General features: G+C 39.0%; 1 protein-coding gene across 1 annotated transcript in view; it reads left to right on the top strand.

Moving 5' to 3' along the window:
• The first annotated feature begins 3,976 nt into the window (after positions 1-3,976).
• The window catches only part of TM9SF3 (transmembrane 9 superfamily member 3), a 68,390-nt gene continuing 53,472 nt past the window's right edge, over positions 3,977-18,894 (top strand). The window contains exons 1-2 of the mRNA XM_035268618.3: positions 3,977-4,242; positions 13,520-13,715. Of these exons, the coding sequence (XP_035124509.1) occupies positions 4,147-4,242; positions 13,520-13,715 (292 nt within the window). The 5' untranslated portion in view covers positions 3,977-4,146. The remainder of the gene's footprint in view (positions 4,243-13,519; positions 13,716-18,894) is intronic.

Here is an 18,894-nt window from a genome sequence, read left to right as displayed (position 1 = left end):
TAAAAACAACCAAACATTTATAGGCATGTACAAAGTCGAAAGCTAACCACTGAATTAATGGTTTGTCATAATCTTTCAGATTGTTTTCTTTTTTTTTTTTTTTTTTTTTTTTTTTTTTTTTTTTTTTTGGGGGGGGAAGAAGGATGGTAGGAAGGAAGGAAGGGATGAAGGAAGGAAGGAAAGAAGGGAGGAAGCGGGGAGGGAGGGAGGGAGGGAGAGAGGGAAGGGAAGGGAAGGGAAGGGAAGGGAGGGGAGGGGAGGGGAGGGGAGGGGAGGGGAGGGGAGGGGAGGGGAGGGGAGGGGAGGGGAGGGGAGGGGAGGGGAGGGGAGGGGAGGGGAGGGGAGGGGAGGGGAAGGGAAGGGAAGGGAAGGGAGGAAATCAAGCAATGAGAGAGACATTGCCGACCTGGATCTAGAGGTTTACAAGTTGATTTCTTTTTGAGAGAAGGAAAGAAAAAAAAAAAAAGTAAAGGAGAGGAAGAAAGAGGAAGAGAAAGAGGGAGAGTAAATGGAAATATTGCTTTATTTTGAAAAAAATTGAGTATTAATAATGGCCAATCAATGTTTCATTTAAACTAATGGGTAGGTGTGATGTGGTATTGACAAGAATGTATATTTTGTGTATTTGAAGTGGAGAGCTCTATAAACATTTATTAAGTTTACTTGTTCCGGATCTGAGTTCGAGTCCTTGATATCCTTATTAATTTTGTGTCTCATTGAATCTAAGTCTCTATGTATCTGGGTGTTAGGATTGTTAGCTCTTGTTGTTGCATTGATCCTTTTACCACTATATCTTTGTTGCTTTAAAATCTATTTTCTCCGATACGAGAATTACAACTCCTGCTTTTTATTTATTTATTATTTATTTTTGCTCTCCATTTGGTTGGTAAATCTTTCTCCATCCCTTTGTTTTGAGTCTTTGTGTATCCTTGCATGTGAAACAGGTCTGGATGTAACATGCCATTGGGTTTTGGCTGTGTCTTTTGATTGGGGGATTTAGTCAATTTAAATTTAGGGTTACTGCCATTTGATGTTGACTGGCTGTTTTATCCATTCGTTGGTGTAAATTCTTCTTTATGTTGGTGCTCTTTACTTTTTGGTATATTTTTAGAAAGGCTAATACTGGTTGTTTCTTTCTGTGTGTAATGCTTCTTTCAGAAGCTCTTGTAAAGCAGGCCTGGTGGTAATAAAATCTCTGAGTTCTTGCTTGTTCATAAAAGATTTTATTTTTCCTTCAGTTGTGAAGCTTAGTTTGGCTGGATATGAAATTCTGGGCTGAAGGTTCTGTTCTTTGAGGATGTTGAATATCGGCCCCCACTCTCTTCTGGCTTGTAGAGTTTCTGCTGAGAGATCTGCTGTAAGTCTGATAGGCTTGCCTTTGTGGGTAACCTGACCTTTCTCTCTGGCTGCCCTTAGTATTTTCTCCTTTGTTTCAACCCTGGTGAATCTAACGATTATGTGCCTTGGGGTTGCTCTTCTTGAGGAATATCTTTGTGGTGTTCTCTGTATTACCTGGGGTTGAATGTTGACCTGCTTTGCTAGTTTAGGAAAATTTTCCTGAATAATATCCTGAAGGGTATTTTCCAGCTTGGATTCATTCTCTCCGTCGCATTCAGGTACACCTATCAAACGTAAATTTGGTCTTTTCACATAGTCCCACATTTCTTGGAGACTTTGCTCATTCCTTTTTATCCTTTTTTCTCTAATCTTTTCTTCACGTTTTATTTCATTAAGTTGGACTTTGACCTCTGATATCCCTTCTTCTGCTTGAACAATTCGAGTGTTTAAACCTGTGCATACTTCTCGGAGTTCCTGTATTGTATTCTTCAGTTCCATTAATTCACTCATACTCCTCTCTAAGTTGTCTATTCTCAGTAGGATTTCATCAAACCTTTTTTCAAAGTTCCTAGTATCTTTACATTGGGCTACAACGTGTTCTTTTAACTCACCGAAGTTTCTTATTATCCATTCCTTGAAGAGTGATTCTGTCATCAGGAGGCGCTCGTTCTCCATCAAGCCTTGTTCCATTGTTGATGTGGAACTGTGATCATCTTTAGAGGGAGAGGCGTTCTGACTTTGAGTGTTCTCAGCTTTTTTACGCTGGTTTCTTCCCGTCATTGTAAATTTATCCTCCTGTCGTCTTTGAAATTACCAACTTTCAGATTAGGTCTCTTGAGTGGACGTCCAGGTTGTTAGTTCCCAGGGCCAGAGCAGCGGCGTTAAAACTGATGGTGCTTTTCTGCCCAGGATTCTCCTGTCGGGCGTCCTTCTTGTGTCCCTAGTAGGCGACTCTGCCTTCCCGGGGCTCCAAACCTCGGTCAGAAGGGGAACCCGTCCCGTTTACTCTGTGCCTAGCGCTGCCCCGCCGAGGTGCCAGCGGAACCGCTGCGCCGACCACGAGAGTCGCACTGGCCACCCGTGTGTTTCCTCCACTGGGGGATCTCCTGCTCCGTGAGCGACCAGAATTTGTCTGAAAGTGTGGCGTCCTCTAGTTCTCCGCGCCTTCCCCTAGAGCTGCAATCCCGGGATGTTAGCGATCGGCCATCTTGGATCATCCCAGATTGTTTTCTATGGGCAGACTAACATATTGCCATTTAAAATGAAATTAAATTCTACTTTCTTCAACTTAAAAATTTAACATTACCTCTTGGTTATCATTCCATGCCAGTACTTATCTATTTCATTTTTTAAAAGTGGCTGTGTAGTTGGTAGATCATTAGCAGCAAAAAGACCAATTATGGAGCCAGACTGAGTGGGTCTGGTCTTTCAGCAAGACACTCGAGCTCTCTGTGCTTCAGCCACCTCCTCTGTAACATGAACATTTTCACCGTACCTGCTGCATAGGGTTTTTGTGAGAATTTAATGAGCCAATATCATTCAGGATAGTGTCTGGCAGATGAAAACCTTCGTGGTGACTCCATGATTTATTTACCTAATATTCAAGAAGTGTTTTAAACAAGGGAGTGAGCGATATAATCTGGTTTCTTTTTAGAAAGATCACTCTGGCACCTGTTGGGATGATAAACAGGGAAGGAAGATTAGTGACGGAGATCCTCTTGGGAGACTCTTTCAATACATAGTGATATGGAAGACTGGCAGAGGAAGGAGAGGAAAAATAAACTCTTGAACCACCTTTAAGAGACCAAATGCTAGAACTTGTTGATTGCTGATGGCCGAGAAGAGACAATCTGACAAGTTCCAAATTTTTGGCTTAGAGGATTGTGTAAATGGAGGTGACATATTTGTGTATTTGATTTTTTTTTTTTTTGAGTCTCTCCTATGGATCTGGCACTGTTCTAGGCACAGGAAATATGGAAACAGGGTTTCTGCTCCGAGGAGCTTACACTCCAAGAGGTATTTATGACTGGGTAGGGGAGACCCAGAAGTAGTTAACACACAAAATGAACAAGAATGGCAAGCTACTTAGCATTTATTGATTGAATAGTACGGATCCCTTAAGTATCCAGTGACTTTAAATCACTTATCTAACCCTGCACGAGTTTAACAATCTCTCGTAACAATGATTAGATGATTACAGGAGCCCGTGATTCATTCACAGCGGCAGACGAACGCCTAGAAAGGGTTATTTGATCTGATCCCTCAAGTTCCGGAGGCGGCAGGTCAGACGATCGGCCTCATGGCAGCCAGGGAAAGCTAAGCGTTTTGGCCAAGGTTACACAACTTGAAACACCGGGACGCCGCCGGGAAGCGGCCGGGCTTCGTCCCTGTGGTGCAAGCCAGGCCACTGCGTGGAGGCCCAGCCTGCTCCGCGCCCGCCCCAGTGCTCGCCAGGCCGGTCGCGCCGCGGCTGCCGGGAGCCAAGTGGCAGCCGGCGCGCGGGAGGCGATTGCGTGGCCCTCCCTCGGTTCGGCTGCGGTTGCGGCCCCGCGTAGCAAGGCACTTCCGGCGCGTGCCGGGGTGGCCGGATGACGTGGCTGAGTCAGAGGAAGAGGCTGAGGAGGCGCGGGGGGCGGGGGAGGCTCAGGAGCGGGCGGTGACGGCGACGGCGGTGGCGGCGGAGGAGGCAGCGGCTGGGCTTGGGCCCCGTGCGTCTGTCCGCGCCCCGTGGATGCGAATCGGCCGCGGCGGAGGCGGCGGCGGAGGAGGAGTCGGTGGGCCGGCGCCGGGCCGGTGGGGGCGCGGAGGATGAGGCCGCTGCCTGGCGCTCCTGGCGTGGCGGCGGCCGCCGCGCTGTTGCTGCTGCTGCTGCCCCGGGCCCGGGCGGACGAGCACGAACACACGGTGAGGTGCCCTGGCCGGCGTGGCCCCCCCGGGTTTGCTCCCTAGTTGTACACCGAGGTAGGCCCTGCGCAGCCTGGAGGGCCGGGCGGCCCAGTGGAGCCCCGCGGCGGCCCGAGGTCTCCTTCCGGTTGGGCCTGGCGGAGCAGGAACCCCGGGAGCGTGGAGAAGGCATTTCCGTGCGCTCCCGGGACAAGGCTCCGCTCCCGAGTGCCGGGGCCTCCTTCCCGCGGTCTGGGCCTCAGTGGGGCCGCACCCCAGGGTCTGGGGGGCCTGGGACCCCCAGGTCGGGAAGGAGCCTGGAAGGGTCGGGGTTCACCCGCCGCGGGAGCAGGGCCACGGGCAGGCTGGGCTTGGGGCTTTTGCCCCCCAGGGAAGGAGACTGCCGTTCGGCTACTGAGGGCTACGACGCCGAGGAAGATGGATACATCACGATTACCCGGCAGCCACTAACCAGGAAATATTCTATACTTTACGGTCCTCTTTGGCTTTTTTCGGCCTCTTCTGCCCAAACCGGATTAATACTCAGGGTGGGGCAGCATTAATAAACTTGAGCGGAAGAGCAGTTTACACTTACTTGTAAGTGCACCCAACCTACACGCATTCAATTCCTAGGCCTTTCTTGTAACTTTCTCCTCACCTTCCAGCACCCAAGTGAGGCCCCCATCCTGGTAGTCTCTAACTAGGGCAGCTCTGACAGTAAAGGGTCTTAACGTTTCCCAGTCTTCAGGTCAGGGCCAGCGACAGTCCCTTTGGCCTAAAGTTGATTGGCACTTTATTTAATTGGCATTCTCACTTCAAAGCATGCATGTTAACGACTCTTAAGTGGCTTTCACTTAGGGCTGTAACTCTGGTTTTCAGAACGGTAGACTTGAGCAAGGCAGGAAAGTCAGGAAAATTGAGAATTTGCTTGACGAGTAATTTTTAAAATATCTTTACCATTAATGATACGAGTTCCATAAGAGGTTGTGTTTGTACTAAGATCTGAGGGAGTCTTCTATCATTGCTGGTAAGTGAGAAAATGAAGCAATCGTCCTTATCTATTTAATGGACCCGATTTTATTTATAATCAACAAAACTTTCCGCTGATCCCTTGGCTAGCTGGGCCCTTATTTTAGCTAATACAAGCTCTAAACTTTTGGCGGTTCTACCTTCAGTCACAGCCAGAAACTTAACTTACCTGTGTACGTATATATTGGTTTAGAGACACAAATCCTGATTTGGTGACATGTTTTTGTGCTGTACTTGTGATTTTTCGCCTAGGATAATTTTGTTGGGAGGTTAAACAGCTCAGAAACTATTTCTTTTTGTTCCTTCTGTAGGATAGAAATTTTCTTCTATCTTAAAATTTAAGAACTGTGTCTGATATACAGGGACATAGTATACAGGGACCATATATAGATTTGGGTCTTTTGATTATTTTTAAATTTCCAATGGGCATCCATCCTTTTGGTTAGTGGTATTATTACTAATATATTTCCAATTTAAAAAAAACACTTAGGAAAAGTTACCATATGAAACTCTGAACTCTGTCAATGTGTAGTTCCATGATACAGGCATATAAGCTTGAAAGTGTACTGTATTCTAACCATGTATGTTAGTGACAAAGAAAAAAGGGTACTGTATTGTTTTTCATCTAATGACTCATACTGCTTTAAATAGGGAAACAAAATTTCACAAATTGAATGTATATAAAGACTTTGGAATAATTTACAAATTTAAAGTGTAATTTCAATGAAGTTTTATTGCTAGGACTATTTTAATTTTTTATTCTAGTAATTGAATATAAGATACTTGATAAAAGGTTTTGTTCACTGCCACAAAAGAGAATATGGTATATATGAGATGGTAGACAAGACGTTTAGAATCCATATTACTTCATGTCTATGTAGAACTGCCCTCACTTGGTTACACATTGTTAAATAACTATATTTGTTTATTTTTGAGACAGAGTCTCACTCTGTTGCCCAGGCTGGAGTGCAGTGGTGCTCTCTCACTTCACTGCAACCTCTGCCTCGTGGGTGCAAGCAATTCTCGTGCCTCAGCCAGGTAGCTGGGATTACAGGCATGTACTACCACACCTGGCTAATTTCTGTATTTTTAGTAGAAACAGGGTTTCACCGTTTTGGCCCAGCTGATCTTGAACTCAAAACTCCTGGCCTCAAGTGATCTCCCTGCCTTGGCCCCCCAGAGTGCTGGGATTACAGGCATGAACCACTGTGCCTGGCCAAATACCTATTTTTAAAAGATAAAAAAAAGTCATAGGAAGAATACCATTTAAATGTAAGCATAAAATTCAGATGTGTCATTTATGTTACTTTTCACTATTAGCCAAAATCTTTTGCTTTTTTTAAGTTTTTTGAAAATATTTTTCAAAAACTAGGTATCCACCTTAGCCAGATTAACAGTACTGAAAAGACTATGGTCAAGTGACTTTATTTATTTTTATTTTTATTTTTTTCTATCAAGGAAGCAAAAGTAGCCAGTAAAGAGAATACTACTAAAGGAAGAGGAGACATTGCTATAGGGAAGTTGCTGAGTAGGTGTTTAGTAAATACATGTGGAATTGAGTTATCAAAGAAATAACTTCTAGAAGCTAAAGCTTGCCTTTTAGATTGATTGCCTGTGAAGTTTGTTTCCAGATAAAGGTAATAGCTAATATGTCTTTTGTAGCAATATGGGCTATGCACTGTTCTTTTTTTTTTTTTTGAGATGGAATTTTGCTCTTGTCACCCAGGCTGGAGTGCAATGGCATGATCTCAGCTCACTGTAACCTCCGCCTCCTGGGTTCAAGCAATTCTCTTGCCTCAGCCTCCTGAGTAGTTGGGATTGCAGGTGCTCATCACCACGCCCAGCTAATTTTTGTGTTTTTGGTAGAGATGGGGTTTCACTGTATTGGCCAGGCTGGTCTTGAACTCCTGACCTCAGGTGATCCACCTGCTTTGGCCTCCCAAAGTATTGGGATTACAGGCATGAGCCACCATGCCTGGCTGGCTGTGCACTGTTCTAAGTACTTTACACATATTAATTTATCTATTAATAACCTATGAGGTGAGTAATATGCCCTTTTTATAGAAGGGGAAAGTGAATCTAAAGAAGTGAGGTCACCTGCCGAGACCATGTAGCTGGTAGGGGTAGAGGTGAGATTTGAACCTAGGCATTCTCAGTTGATAGTCTTTTTATACTGTGAGCCACCATATGCTCTACTCCTCTTTTTATTAAAAATAAGATAGTAAAGCACTAGGTATTAAATTGAGCAGTTCTCCATATTGATTTTTAAGTGCTTAAATGCCTAAGTGTTGGGATGAGTCTGGCTCCATAATGGGTTGTTACTGAGATGTTTGGGTTAGCATTAAGGAGAAACAGTGTTGACTTCGTGAGCAAGTGCCCTGAAGAGTCACACAAGACTGTGTGAGAGCTTGTTTTAATGCTCTGCTGTAACATCTTTAAGTTTTAAATTTTTGAACAAGGCCTCTATTTTAATTTTGTACTGGGCCCCACAAATTACGTAGCTCGTCCTATGCTCGTTCTTCAAATCCCCTGATTTCTCTTACTGTACCTACTGAATTAGGATTTAGGTGGCCATCTTATCCATATATTTTTTAATGTTCTTATTTATCCAAAGTTCTTTTAATATTCTCTGAAGCGTGTTGAAAAGGAATTGTGTTGACTTAATAGGGTCTGTGTGTACATATTTAGAATATGTAACAATATGTCCCTTTTAATTTTTAAAAGTTGAATCATATATGCATTACAGACATGTTTGAAATGAAAATTAAAGAACACTTCCGTGGAAGACAGGCTTTTAATAAGTGACTGAAGGGACATAGGCTTCTTTAGAGTGAGTGAAAGGTGTGTTTATGCTTCTTTGGTTTTCTGAAAATCAAAGCACTTGGAAGCATCTAGAGTTAGATTACTATGTCCCCTAAGATTCCACAGGACTCCATTAAAAACAATTTCCGATTGAGAATCGTAGAATTTTAGAACTAGAAAGACTTGATAATTTAATCCAGAACACTTCATTTTCATAATGGCCTGTACAGGTCCAGAGACTTGCTCAAAGCCACAGAAAGAGTCAGAGCTTCCTGATCCCTAGTCTTGTCTTTCTACCTGTCTTGTACGTATACTTCCATAGTAATAATATGTAAAGATGTTAGCACCAAAAACCCAGCACTTAGGGGCGCAGGAATCTTAGAACATTTTATGGTTTGCACTGCAGTCTTGAATTTTTGTGGGTTCTGTTTCCTTAAAGATCACAAAGTCAGATTTTTTTTTTTGTCTGTTACATACCCAGGCACTGTGCTTGGCACAAATGATATTTGATCAGTGCTTGTTGAATGACTTGAATGATTAGGGAGCTACTAGTGACAAGGATATGCAATGTGGAAGCACAATAAACAAACTCAGGCCATTATTCATTTAAGATGCATAGTCTTGGGATGCCTGTTTTGATTTGGGGATCCTACCTAGGCTAAAATTCCCTATTTCTCTGTGGTCCAGTGTACTTCTGGTAATCTTGGGACTTCTAATGTTGAACAGACCCGATGCCTAGAATCGTTTTCTCAGCCTCTGCCTCATAAATACTTTGTATTATATCACTGAGTGATTTCAGAAATGTTTTGTTTGATTTACTTTGGCAAATGGCAACCTTCTGTCTTTGTTTCTGTTGGGAATATAGGAACTCTTAAAACTTATTGAAGATTTATAAAGAGTATAAGCTGTTTACTGCAAGCGAATTTGTGAGTTCTCTATTGTAGATTGTTAAATGCCATAATTCGTTGTCCTGTTTTCAGCTCCACAATGATTGACTGAAAATTTATTTAGGTACAAAGCTATTTTTGAGAAGGAATAGTTATCTCAAGAGACTATTCAAAAATACACTTCTAATTTATTTGTATTAGAATTCTGATGTGTGTTTTAATGAATAATTAAAAGGCTTTAACATGATTTATGGAACATTTATTTTGAAGTAAACACATACATTTTCTCACTTTGTATGAAAATGAAGGGTGGCATTTGGGTGCTTGTTCTGAATCCTCAGTCCCTTGCCTGTCTATGTAAATTGTGATTTCTTACTCATATTTCACATGTCTGTGTCAGCAATATTATCTTCTAAAGCTTTTCTCTTGGAAAAAATTAATTCATGACCTCTGTCAAGAAGGAAAACTTTGATACCCCCAACACATAAACAGTATTTAAATAGGAAGGGCTAATATTAGTGACTTCTTGAGAATAAAGGTTATTCCTTTTGAGAGCAGAGTGTGAATAACTTCTTAGGTTATTTTCTTTCAGGCAGATTAAAGGCTCATGTGGAAAAGTTACTCAGTTTTCAGAACTGTCTTTAGTTGCTTTGTACACCTGCACAGTTTTCAAATTTCCTTGATTTAATTTTCTGCTCTTTAATGAATGAAGCTGACTAGGGATTAGCAAAAATATAGTCCTAGCCTTTTAAACTTGATGCTGATTAGTTATATGTTATTGGACAAATTATTTAACATCTCTGTTCTTTAGCTTTTAGTTTTTTTTTCTTGTCTCTGAAATGGGGGAAATAATGAGACTTATTTTATAGAGTTTTGAGGTGATTATTTAAATGTTCATGTACTTAAAACTATACCTAGCTCATAATATGTACCTATTGTGAGCTAGTGATGTTATTATTACAAAAATGGTGAGATCATGTCATGTTAGGATTTGGTCAGTTAAGGCTTTACCTGAGGATTTGAAAAAGGAGGATTTGAGTAGTTTGGAAGGATGAGTAGAATTTGGCTAAGTGAAGAAAAGGAGAGCCTTCCAAATTTGGGGGAATGACAAAAGAAAGAAAATGAAGCAGAAAAGGGGAGGAAGACAGTATCATAAACCGTTTTGGCCAGAGTGGATGACTTAAGTGTAGCAGTGAGATTCTTCTGAGAGCTGGAAAATAAGTAGGTATAGAATGCAGGTATCCTGAATTGGCCTTCTCTCACTTGGCCATTTCCCAGGGAAGCCTCAGATGGAAGGAATTATTATCATACTTAGGGATCCCCTGATTCACTGCTGTGCTGCTGTGACTCCACCCCACCTTCTTCAGGGCCTGACACACTCTTCTCACAGACTGTGGAGCTCAGGGGCTTTGTCAGAGCTTTAGGGAAAGGAAAGGTAAAATTTGTTTTGTTTCCTCCTCCAGAAGTTGTGTGAAGTCTTTTGGTATTTCCTAATTTCAAAATATTTTAAAACGTTTTCCCTCAAGAAAGAACTCTTTATCTTGTCTTGAAAGCACGTATTCTCAGGGACAATCAAGGGCTGCAATGAAAAGTAAACATTTTAAGTTCATTGTATTAAACCACAGTCTGCATAATATGGAGCAACATAAAAGAAAAAGCGCATAAGAGCATTATTTTTGCTTTACTATTCATCCTAAACTCTCAATATGTGTATTTCTAATTACTTGGAAAGAATCTTAAGACTACAAAATGGTATAAATTTTGTTTCAGTACTGGCATCACATCACAACTGTAACACTCTGTTAAGAGTTCCTAAATGTTTAAAATGAGTGACTTCAGAATATGTGGTTTAACATCGACCAGGACCCTTAAATTATTTTAATCCTAAATTGTTTATGTTTCAATTTGTATAAAATAAGTGGATGCCCTATATTTAAAGGTATTTATTTTTAAAATTTTTGTCTATTTTTAAAAGAAAAGTATTGGAATATTTAGAAAAAATATTTTGGGCATATTTTCACAAGTTACATTTATAACATTTCTGCAGACTCAGCAGAATTAATGGCAAGGTGCCCTTTAATAGGTCGTTTCATTCAATATTCTGCTCTGAAATAGAAGAATTATGTTACCTCCCCTTTCTTATTTTTCTGAAAAGGTACTCTTGCAGTCAGTGTACATACCAATCAGTTCACATACTTCAAATTTCTTTTACTAAATTGCCAGTGAACTTTACATTTCAGTATTTCTTCAGTATTTTCTCATCAAATTTATTAAATATGTATTTGCATTGGTGAATAGGGTTTTTTTTTTTTTTTTTTTTTGAGACAGAGTATTGCTCTGTCACCCAGACTGGAGTGCAGTGGCGCTATCTCAGCTCCCTCCAGCCTCCAGCTCTCAGATTCAAGTGATTCTTTTACGTCAGCCACCCAGATAGCTGGGATTCCAGGCATATGCTACACCCAGCTAATTGTTGTATTTTTAGTAGAGATGGGGTTTTACCATGTTGGCCAGGCTGGTCTCAAACTCCTGACGTTAAGTGATCCACTCGCCTCAGCATCCTAGGATGCTGGGATTACAGGCATGAGTCACCGCACCCAGCCGTGAACAAGTTTTAATTCTAATACCAACTCTGGTTAGTTGGTAGTGGTTGGTTTAGAGCACTGTTTTGAGAACTCTGAGGCAATATCTATGTTCAGCAGAAAGGAATACCTTGGTTGATTAGTGCTGTGTGACCATGAGCATTGGATGAAAGAGTGGGGACATACATATATTTGTCAATCTCTCCAAATAAAAAGAATAGTAATGAATGAGGATATACAGATACATTAATATTTAGACCTTTGATTCATTACTTCCTACATGAAGATTATCTGCAGTTGTTTTTCTGAACTCCCTTGAAACAGCTTGTGATTTTCCAAATTGTTATTCATCCTGACCTTCTCTGACAAAGTGAATTTAATCGTTCCTTTATTGTTGCCACAATAGACCTTTATTACCTTAATTATAATACTTATTTTTTCTTTGTTAATCATTTGCTTGTCTGATTCCACTGTGGATTATGAACTTAAGGAAATGGACACTAGTTTACTTACCATTATAGTCTTAATACCTAACACGATGCTTGGTACCTGTCACATAGGTATTCAAAAGGTGAGATCATTTGTTATTTCCTTAATGACCTAGCTGTATTTGAACAATTGGGCATTTATATTTGAACATGAGATGACTAGGTCTAAGTCTTAGGGCGGTAGTTGTGTGAATCAAAAGAAAAAGGCAGATATTTTGAGTAAGAATGTATGAGTTAATGTTTTTGGGTTCCGTAGAGTGCAGAGGGTTTTGGGGTTTGAGTCTCCATGTCTGAGAGAATGCTAGTACTATTAGAAAAACATAGCTGGGGGAAGTGAATTTGGGTAGATGAGTTTAGTTTTGGAGATGTTAGGTTTTGATTGAAAATATTTATTTATTAACTAGTTTTAGATGGAGGACTGGAGATAAGGATTTCATAGTGGGCTAGTTGGATAGCTTCCTCCATTATATGCTCCATAGCAACCTACCTTATTACTTCTTGTTCAGTGCCCATCTTTCCCCCAGTAGGGCAGGAAACACATCTTGTTCAAAGCTGTATCTTCAGTTATAAGCACAATTGTTCCACATGCTAGACAGTAAGTAATTGTTCAGTGAATTAACATCTGTACTGTTAGTTGATTTAAATGCATCCAGTGTTGTCTTTATGTTGGTAATTAGAATCACTAGTTTTAAAATTACCATGGTAATTGATTTCTATGGAATCATTGGAACTTTAAACTTGTAGAGATCTTAGAAATCTTTGACAGACCTCCCACTTGGACCTTGAAACTACCCAAAGTCATAATTGGACCACACTTCAGATTTAGCCATGTATGATATTTACTGATGTATAGTGTCATAATTACTTATTCAAAGAAATATGCATATTATGCATATCTTTCAGGCTGATAACAAGATAGAATGTTGGCTTGAATGGACTTGTGAAGATTCCATAGTAGTTGTCTTCCTTGTATTTGGTCATTTCTGTCCTCTGTAGTGTTTTGACCTGTGAGACTCACAGAGTCTCACAAGGAGATGAAATTTTATTCATGCTTGCTGGCAACATTAGGTTTCTTTTCTTTCTTTCTTTCTTTCTATCTTTTTTTTTTTTCACTTATTGATTAACATGAGATTCTGGATAAACTACTGATTTTGTTTCCTCTTTCCTTGTCCATGTTAGCATGGTAAGTCATGATGGTTGCAAATTTGCCATGATTTGATAGTATAAATGTAAACAATAGACATACTCATAAACTATTAGACTTAGTTTAAACACTGTCTCTATAAAGTAAAGTTTGGAAAAGGTGTATCTGTCTGAGACTACAATCAGGATATAATTCTAAAATTCACTAAGTTTCATTTTTAAGATGTAGACATTCATCAGATTAAGCCTGCAGTATTTTATTTTATAGCTTCCTGAACAGAGACAATGCACTTTTGTTTAGAACATGTAACAAATATTCCCTTAATTTGAATTATTTTTTTTTTAATATTGTTTGCTTTTTTTGTTTTAGTATCAAGATAAAGAGGAAGTTGTCTTATGGATGAATACTGTTGGGCCGTACCATAATCGTCAAGAAACATATAAGTACTTTTCACTTCCATTCTGTGTGGGGTCAAAAAAAAGTATCAGTCATTACCATGAAACTCTGGGAGAAGCACTTCAAGGGGTTGAATTGGAATTTAGTGGTCTGGATATTAAATTTAAAGGTAAGTAAACCTTAGTAATCCTTACAATGCAATTCAGATTGTAGACAAGGGTTTCTTAATTTTGGCACAATTGACACTGGGGCTGGATAATTCTTTGTTGTGTGGGCTGTCATGTACATTATAGGATATTTAGCCGAGTCCCTGGCCTGTACTCCCCAGATGCCGGTAGCACCTTCCATTTGTGAAAACCAAAAAAGTCACCAGACATTGCTTATTGCCGTCAGTTGAGAACCATTGCTTTAGACTCTAAAATGTGTTATGATTTGTAAATGAAGTGTATTACATTTAGGAAAGTATATTAGTAATTAACAAAATTAAACTTTACTTTGAATATTTATAAGATAATAAAATAGATGATTGTTAATAAAATTGTATTTTCTTAACATATTTCCTTCTGAAAAGTGTTATATAGTAAACTCCCTATTTATTAGACACTTGTGGCCTGGGAAGACCTTCATAGATATTTAACAAAGTAATTTATGGAAGTCTGAGGCTGTAATGGGATGCGTGGATACTTAAAATTCTTGTGTAAAGCTTCAAATTCAAACTTGTACCATGGGCTTACCATGTATTTATCAGTGTTGTATTAATTTATCCTGTTAATACCTATAGGATGTTTAAATTTTTTTGTTAAATTTGGGGATAAAACTTCTCCTTATCTAGTTATTATATAGGTATCTATTTATCAGGTCCTTTGAATGTGTTTATACTTTTCATTTTTCTCTGTGAAGTTTATCAGAGAGTGTATTTCCTGGATAGGCATTTTTAGCATGGTGAACAGAAGCTTGAGTAATTGAATTTTTGTAGGATCTTTGATTAGATGTCTTGGTTTTTGAATACATCATGGATCCGGTAAACAGGAGCTTTGGATTTTGAACCCCCACTGTTTTTTTTTTTTTTGATACTGTATTCATTTTGATAAAATTCTTTACTGCAGTTTTAATTTTATTATCTTCATATGTAAGATGAATAGTAACTGACTTCTGGTATTTTTAGTACTAAAGATGTTATTATTTTAGCACTTTGGGAAGAAAAATGTCAATGAGATTTTAAAGATAATATTACTTTAATTTTTGTTGTTAAATTTTATTCTTGTTTTTAATAAGTTGTTGTTGAAAATAGGTATATGGTATATATTTACATTCTTCTTCCTCCCCCATTTTCCCATTTATAGTCTTTGGGGCTTAATTATAAAATTAGGTTGTAAATATAAACCACAATGGCATGGCCTGTAATTTTATGAATCACTGTAAACATACCTTTGAGGCTTGTGTTTTAATTTAATTAGGTGATTTAAGTAATTAGTCACAAATAAGGAGAAAACTGAAACTACAAAATGTGATCTTTGAGACTTTGTACGATATGTAAACATCTACTTTGTCTTTTTCCATATTTGGTGTACATTTCTAATTTATTAAAGAGAAACCAACAAGAGAGAATAGGCAGAACTCCAGAGTCCTACTTTGTTATTGTGTACAGATTTCATTAGTTTTTGAGATCCTCACCCATATTTACTAAAGAAGAGTACTTATTCAGCAATCTTAAACTCCCTTTTATTAGTTCCTAGAGGCTGAGATGGAGAGATTATTTAAATAGAGGAAGATGGTTTTCATGGGTAGAGAAGTGGGATTTATTTTCTTTTCAGACTAAGCTAAGCACCTTTACATTTAAAAAAGAGCTAGCCAAGTGATATTTCCTGAGAATTGGTGATTCCTAGGGGTTTTACCAAGTTTCCATGCCCAGCATAGATATGCTGCTAAAGGAGCTGCTAAATTAAGTGGTCAAGATAAAATAGTAAATGCTGATTATACTCTCCCTCTACTGTAGCCCTTTGCTTGCTTTGTTCAAAGATAAAGTTGATCATGCTTTGAAAAGTATTCTAGGTTGTCACTTACAATAACCAAACATTTAAAAAATAGAATGCACCTTAGAGATTGTGTCATCCAATTCTCTCTCTCAGAAGCCGAGAGACAAAGTGATTTACTTATGGCATATCATAGCATACTAATAATGTAATAGAAATTGGAACATTATGTCTCTTGTGAGCTGTAGAAATATTTACCATATATTGTTAATCTTTCATCTCTTAAATATTTGACTTAAAGATTCTTCTGAAGGCATATTCAAATAAAACAAAATTTTGGAAGTGTGAAACCAGAAAAAACTATACGTACACATACATACATGTTTACATATGCATATACACACACGTCTTTTTTGTTTTAACATTGTTAAAAACATTTATGCTGATATATTCTATCATAAGTTAGTACAAGTTCCACTCTGCTACACATTCATCTATGATGAGCCTTGTGCCATCCAACTGGCGACCGAATGATGTCCCATTTCTTATCAGAGCCAGAGCATACATATTCCATGCTGTCTGCTAATTGCTTCCAAATCCAGAAGACCAAATAATCCTTTATCCCCAAAGTAGGCTCAAAACAGTTGGTACAGGCATTCCAGGATCTGCACCTCTCTTAAATCCCAAGTAAATCACAAGAGGGATAAAGCCCCAGCACATAGCAAACTGGCCCCCCTTGAAGAGCTGCTGCAGCCTCTGCTTGGCTCAGCTTCACTATGGCAATGGCCATGTGACGCTGGGAGGAACCTTTACAGCAACTCCACATCTTTTTTTTAACCTAGTAGATTGTGTCAGCCTCCATGGATTGGTATCATTTTGTAAAATGAAGATTACTAAAGAGACTATTTTAAGGAACTAATGATAGTCTAATTCTAATAAAGGATGCTTCTCACTTAAGATTTTATACACAACTTGTTTCTTGCTAATAATCTTATATTCTAGCACTAGACAAAAATGCTAAATTGAGACTATTTTAAGAAAATACATTAAATATAGAAGGGCACACTTAGATTGGGCATCTTTGAACCTGGTTTGATTTCATCACCCTCCAATTTTAGAGGGTATGTCTTAGAACCTTACCATGATAGTGTGGAAAGAACATGTGCTTTAGAGTCAGAGAGACTTGATGCATTCAGGTGTGCCCCTGCTTACCTCTGTGGTCATGGGCACATTATTCAACTTCTTTGATCTCATATTGCTTATGTGTGAAGTGTAGGAAATAATATGTATTTGATAGAAGTGTCAGGTTTAAATGAGAATGCATATAGAGCATTTATCAAAGTTCCTGGTATATAGTTTATATTTAAAAAATGGTAATTAAGAATACTAATCGCCACATAGTATGGGTTTGTATACAACTTGGTTTTGTATTTGTGATTATGAAATGTTAGTTTATTGATTATAGACTTATTTATCCCCAAGCTGCTGCACTAGCCTATTATAGTAGCACTCTTGTTTACCTTTGAACTCTTAGCTATTAAGACCTAGTATGCTTTTAAGAAATTGTCTAGTACCTGGACGGTTTGTGCCTACTTGTTGTTATGATAATTGATTCATTATGAACATTAGATGATCTGGAATAGTAATTCTTAACCAGAAAAAAAATCACCATTCATCCATCCTGCCCCTTCCCCCATTTGAGAATTCCTGCAGTAAAATGAAGGTTATTAATTGTGGAAATATCAGTGACTTCTACAGGACTCCTTCCTTCTGTTTATTTTATTGATCTTCCCTTGAATTTTCTTCCTTAAATTTCCCAACTTAACAGAGGGCTGAAATTATTTTACAAGTATTTTTTCTTTAGAATTAATTGGTAAGTTGAGAGTACTGCAGATATGGAGAGATGCCAAGGGCTGTTTAGAGGCTTATATATTTTTAGTTTAGTGATTCTCAGTCTTGGCTGTTCTTATCTTCACTCTGCAGTATTTACCTCCAGATCTGCCTGGGGGATTTAGGCCTGGATTGCCAAAGGGTGAGGAAAAAGGACTGGGGGGTTGGCAGGTTTACTCATTCATCCTGAAGATGTTTACTTCAGGTAATCCCCCCATGCTGTTTTCAGTCCTTAGCTTCTGCTGTTCCTGCTGTCCCTGATTCTGGAGCCTCTCTGGTTTAAGTTCTCTAGAGGAAGGTGCCACTGGTCTACTACAGGGTTAAAGTGAGGGTACAGTATGTGTCTAGCTGTATGAAGGGTAGAGGAGGGTACCTGGCCATACAACCCCTCCACGTACATATTCAGTATTTTAATGTCATTTCCATTGTGTTCAGTCCTGTGTCTGTTCCCCTGGCTTTTGGGATCTGTAAGGCTTCCAAGTCCTGAGTGTCTCTTGGGTTGTGTGACACCAATTCCCTCCCTTATGGGCATCAGTCTCCTGTTAGGTTTTCTCCTGGTTTATTAGTAGTTTGTCATCTTAGAGCTGTTTTCCATTTTCTAAAAATTTGTTTAAATCTTTTCTTCACAGCCAGGTGTGGTGGCTCACACCTGTAATACCAGCACTTTGAGAGGCTAGGTCAGGAGTTCGAGACCAGCCTGGCCAACATGGTGAAACCCTGTCTCTACCAAAAAGTACAAAAATTAGCTAGGCATTGTGGTGGGTGCCTGTAATTCCACATACTCGGGAGGCTGAGGCAGGAGAATTGCTTGAATCCAGGAGGCGGAGGTCGCAGTGAGCCAAGATTGCACCATTGCACTCCAGCCTGGGTGACAAGAGCAAAACTCTGTCTCAAAAAAAAAAAAAAAATCTTTTCCCCACTGTCTGCTCTTCTTTTTGTCTTTGTGGACTTAACATCCTTTTTATTCCTTCACTGACATTTAATGGGTTTTAAGAGAGAGAGGAAACATACTTGTGGTTAAATCTCCCTTACTTGAGTGGAAGTCTGGGAAGTTGGTACAATATTTTGTCCTGTTGGTTTCAACCACAGTGTTTTAGCCAGAGCAAATAATTTGAATCCGAAATTTGTCAATTCTTATTACTGATTTCTTGTAACTTGTACTAACTGCAGTTTTGATAAATATGGGCTTTTTGCAAGTTTTTATTCAAACCATTGATAACATTGTTCTTCTTCAGATTGACATCTCTGTTTTTGTTTTTTAAAGGAATATATATGCATATATATTTTTCTGATTTTGACAGTGATACAAGTTCAAATACACAGTTTAGGAACTATAGGAAAATATAAATCTGGATTACCGTTAACATTTTATTGTGTTTTCTTTAGTCCTTCTGTCTTTCTTTCTGTTTATCCACATTGTTTTAAAACGTGTGAAAATTGAATTCATTATGTATATGATTTTTTTAAAGTTTATTTAACACTTTA

The sequence above is a fragment of the Callithrix jacchus genome, chromosome 12 (genome assembly GCF_049354715.1).
Source record: "Callithrix jacchus isolate 240 chromosome 12, calJac240_pri, whole genome shotgun sequence".
NCBI classification, from domain to species: domain Eukaryota; kingdom Metazoa; phylum Chordata; class Mammalia; order Primates; family Cebidae; genus Callithrix; species Callithrix jacchus.
This window is presented reverse-complemented; position numbering and strand designations above follow the sequence as displayed.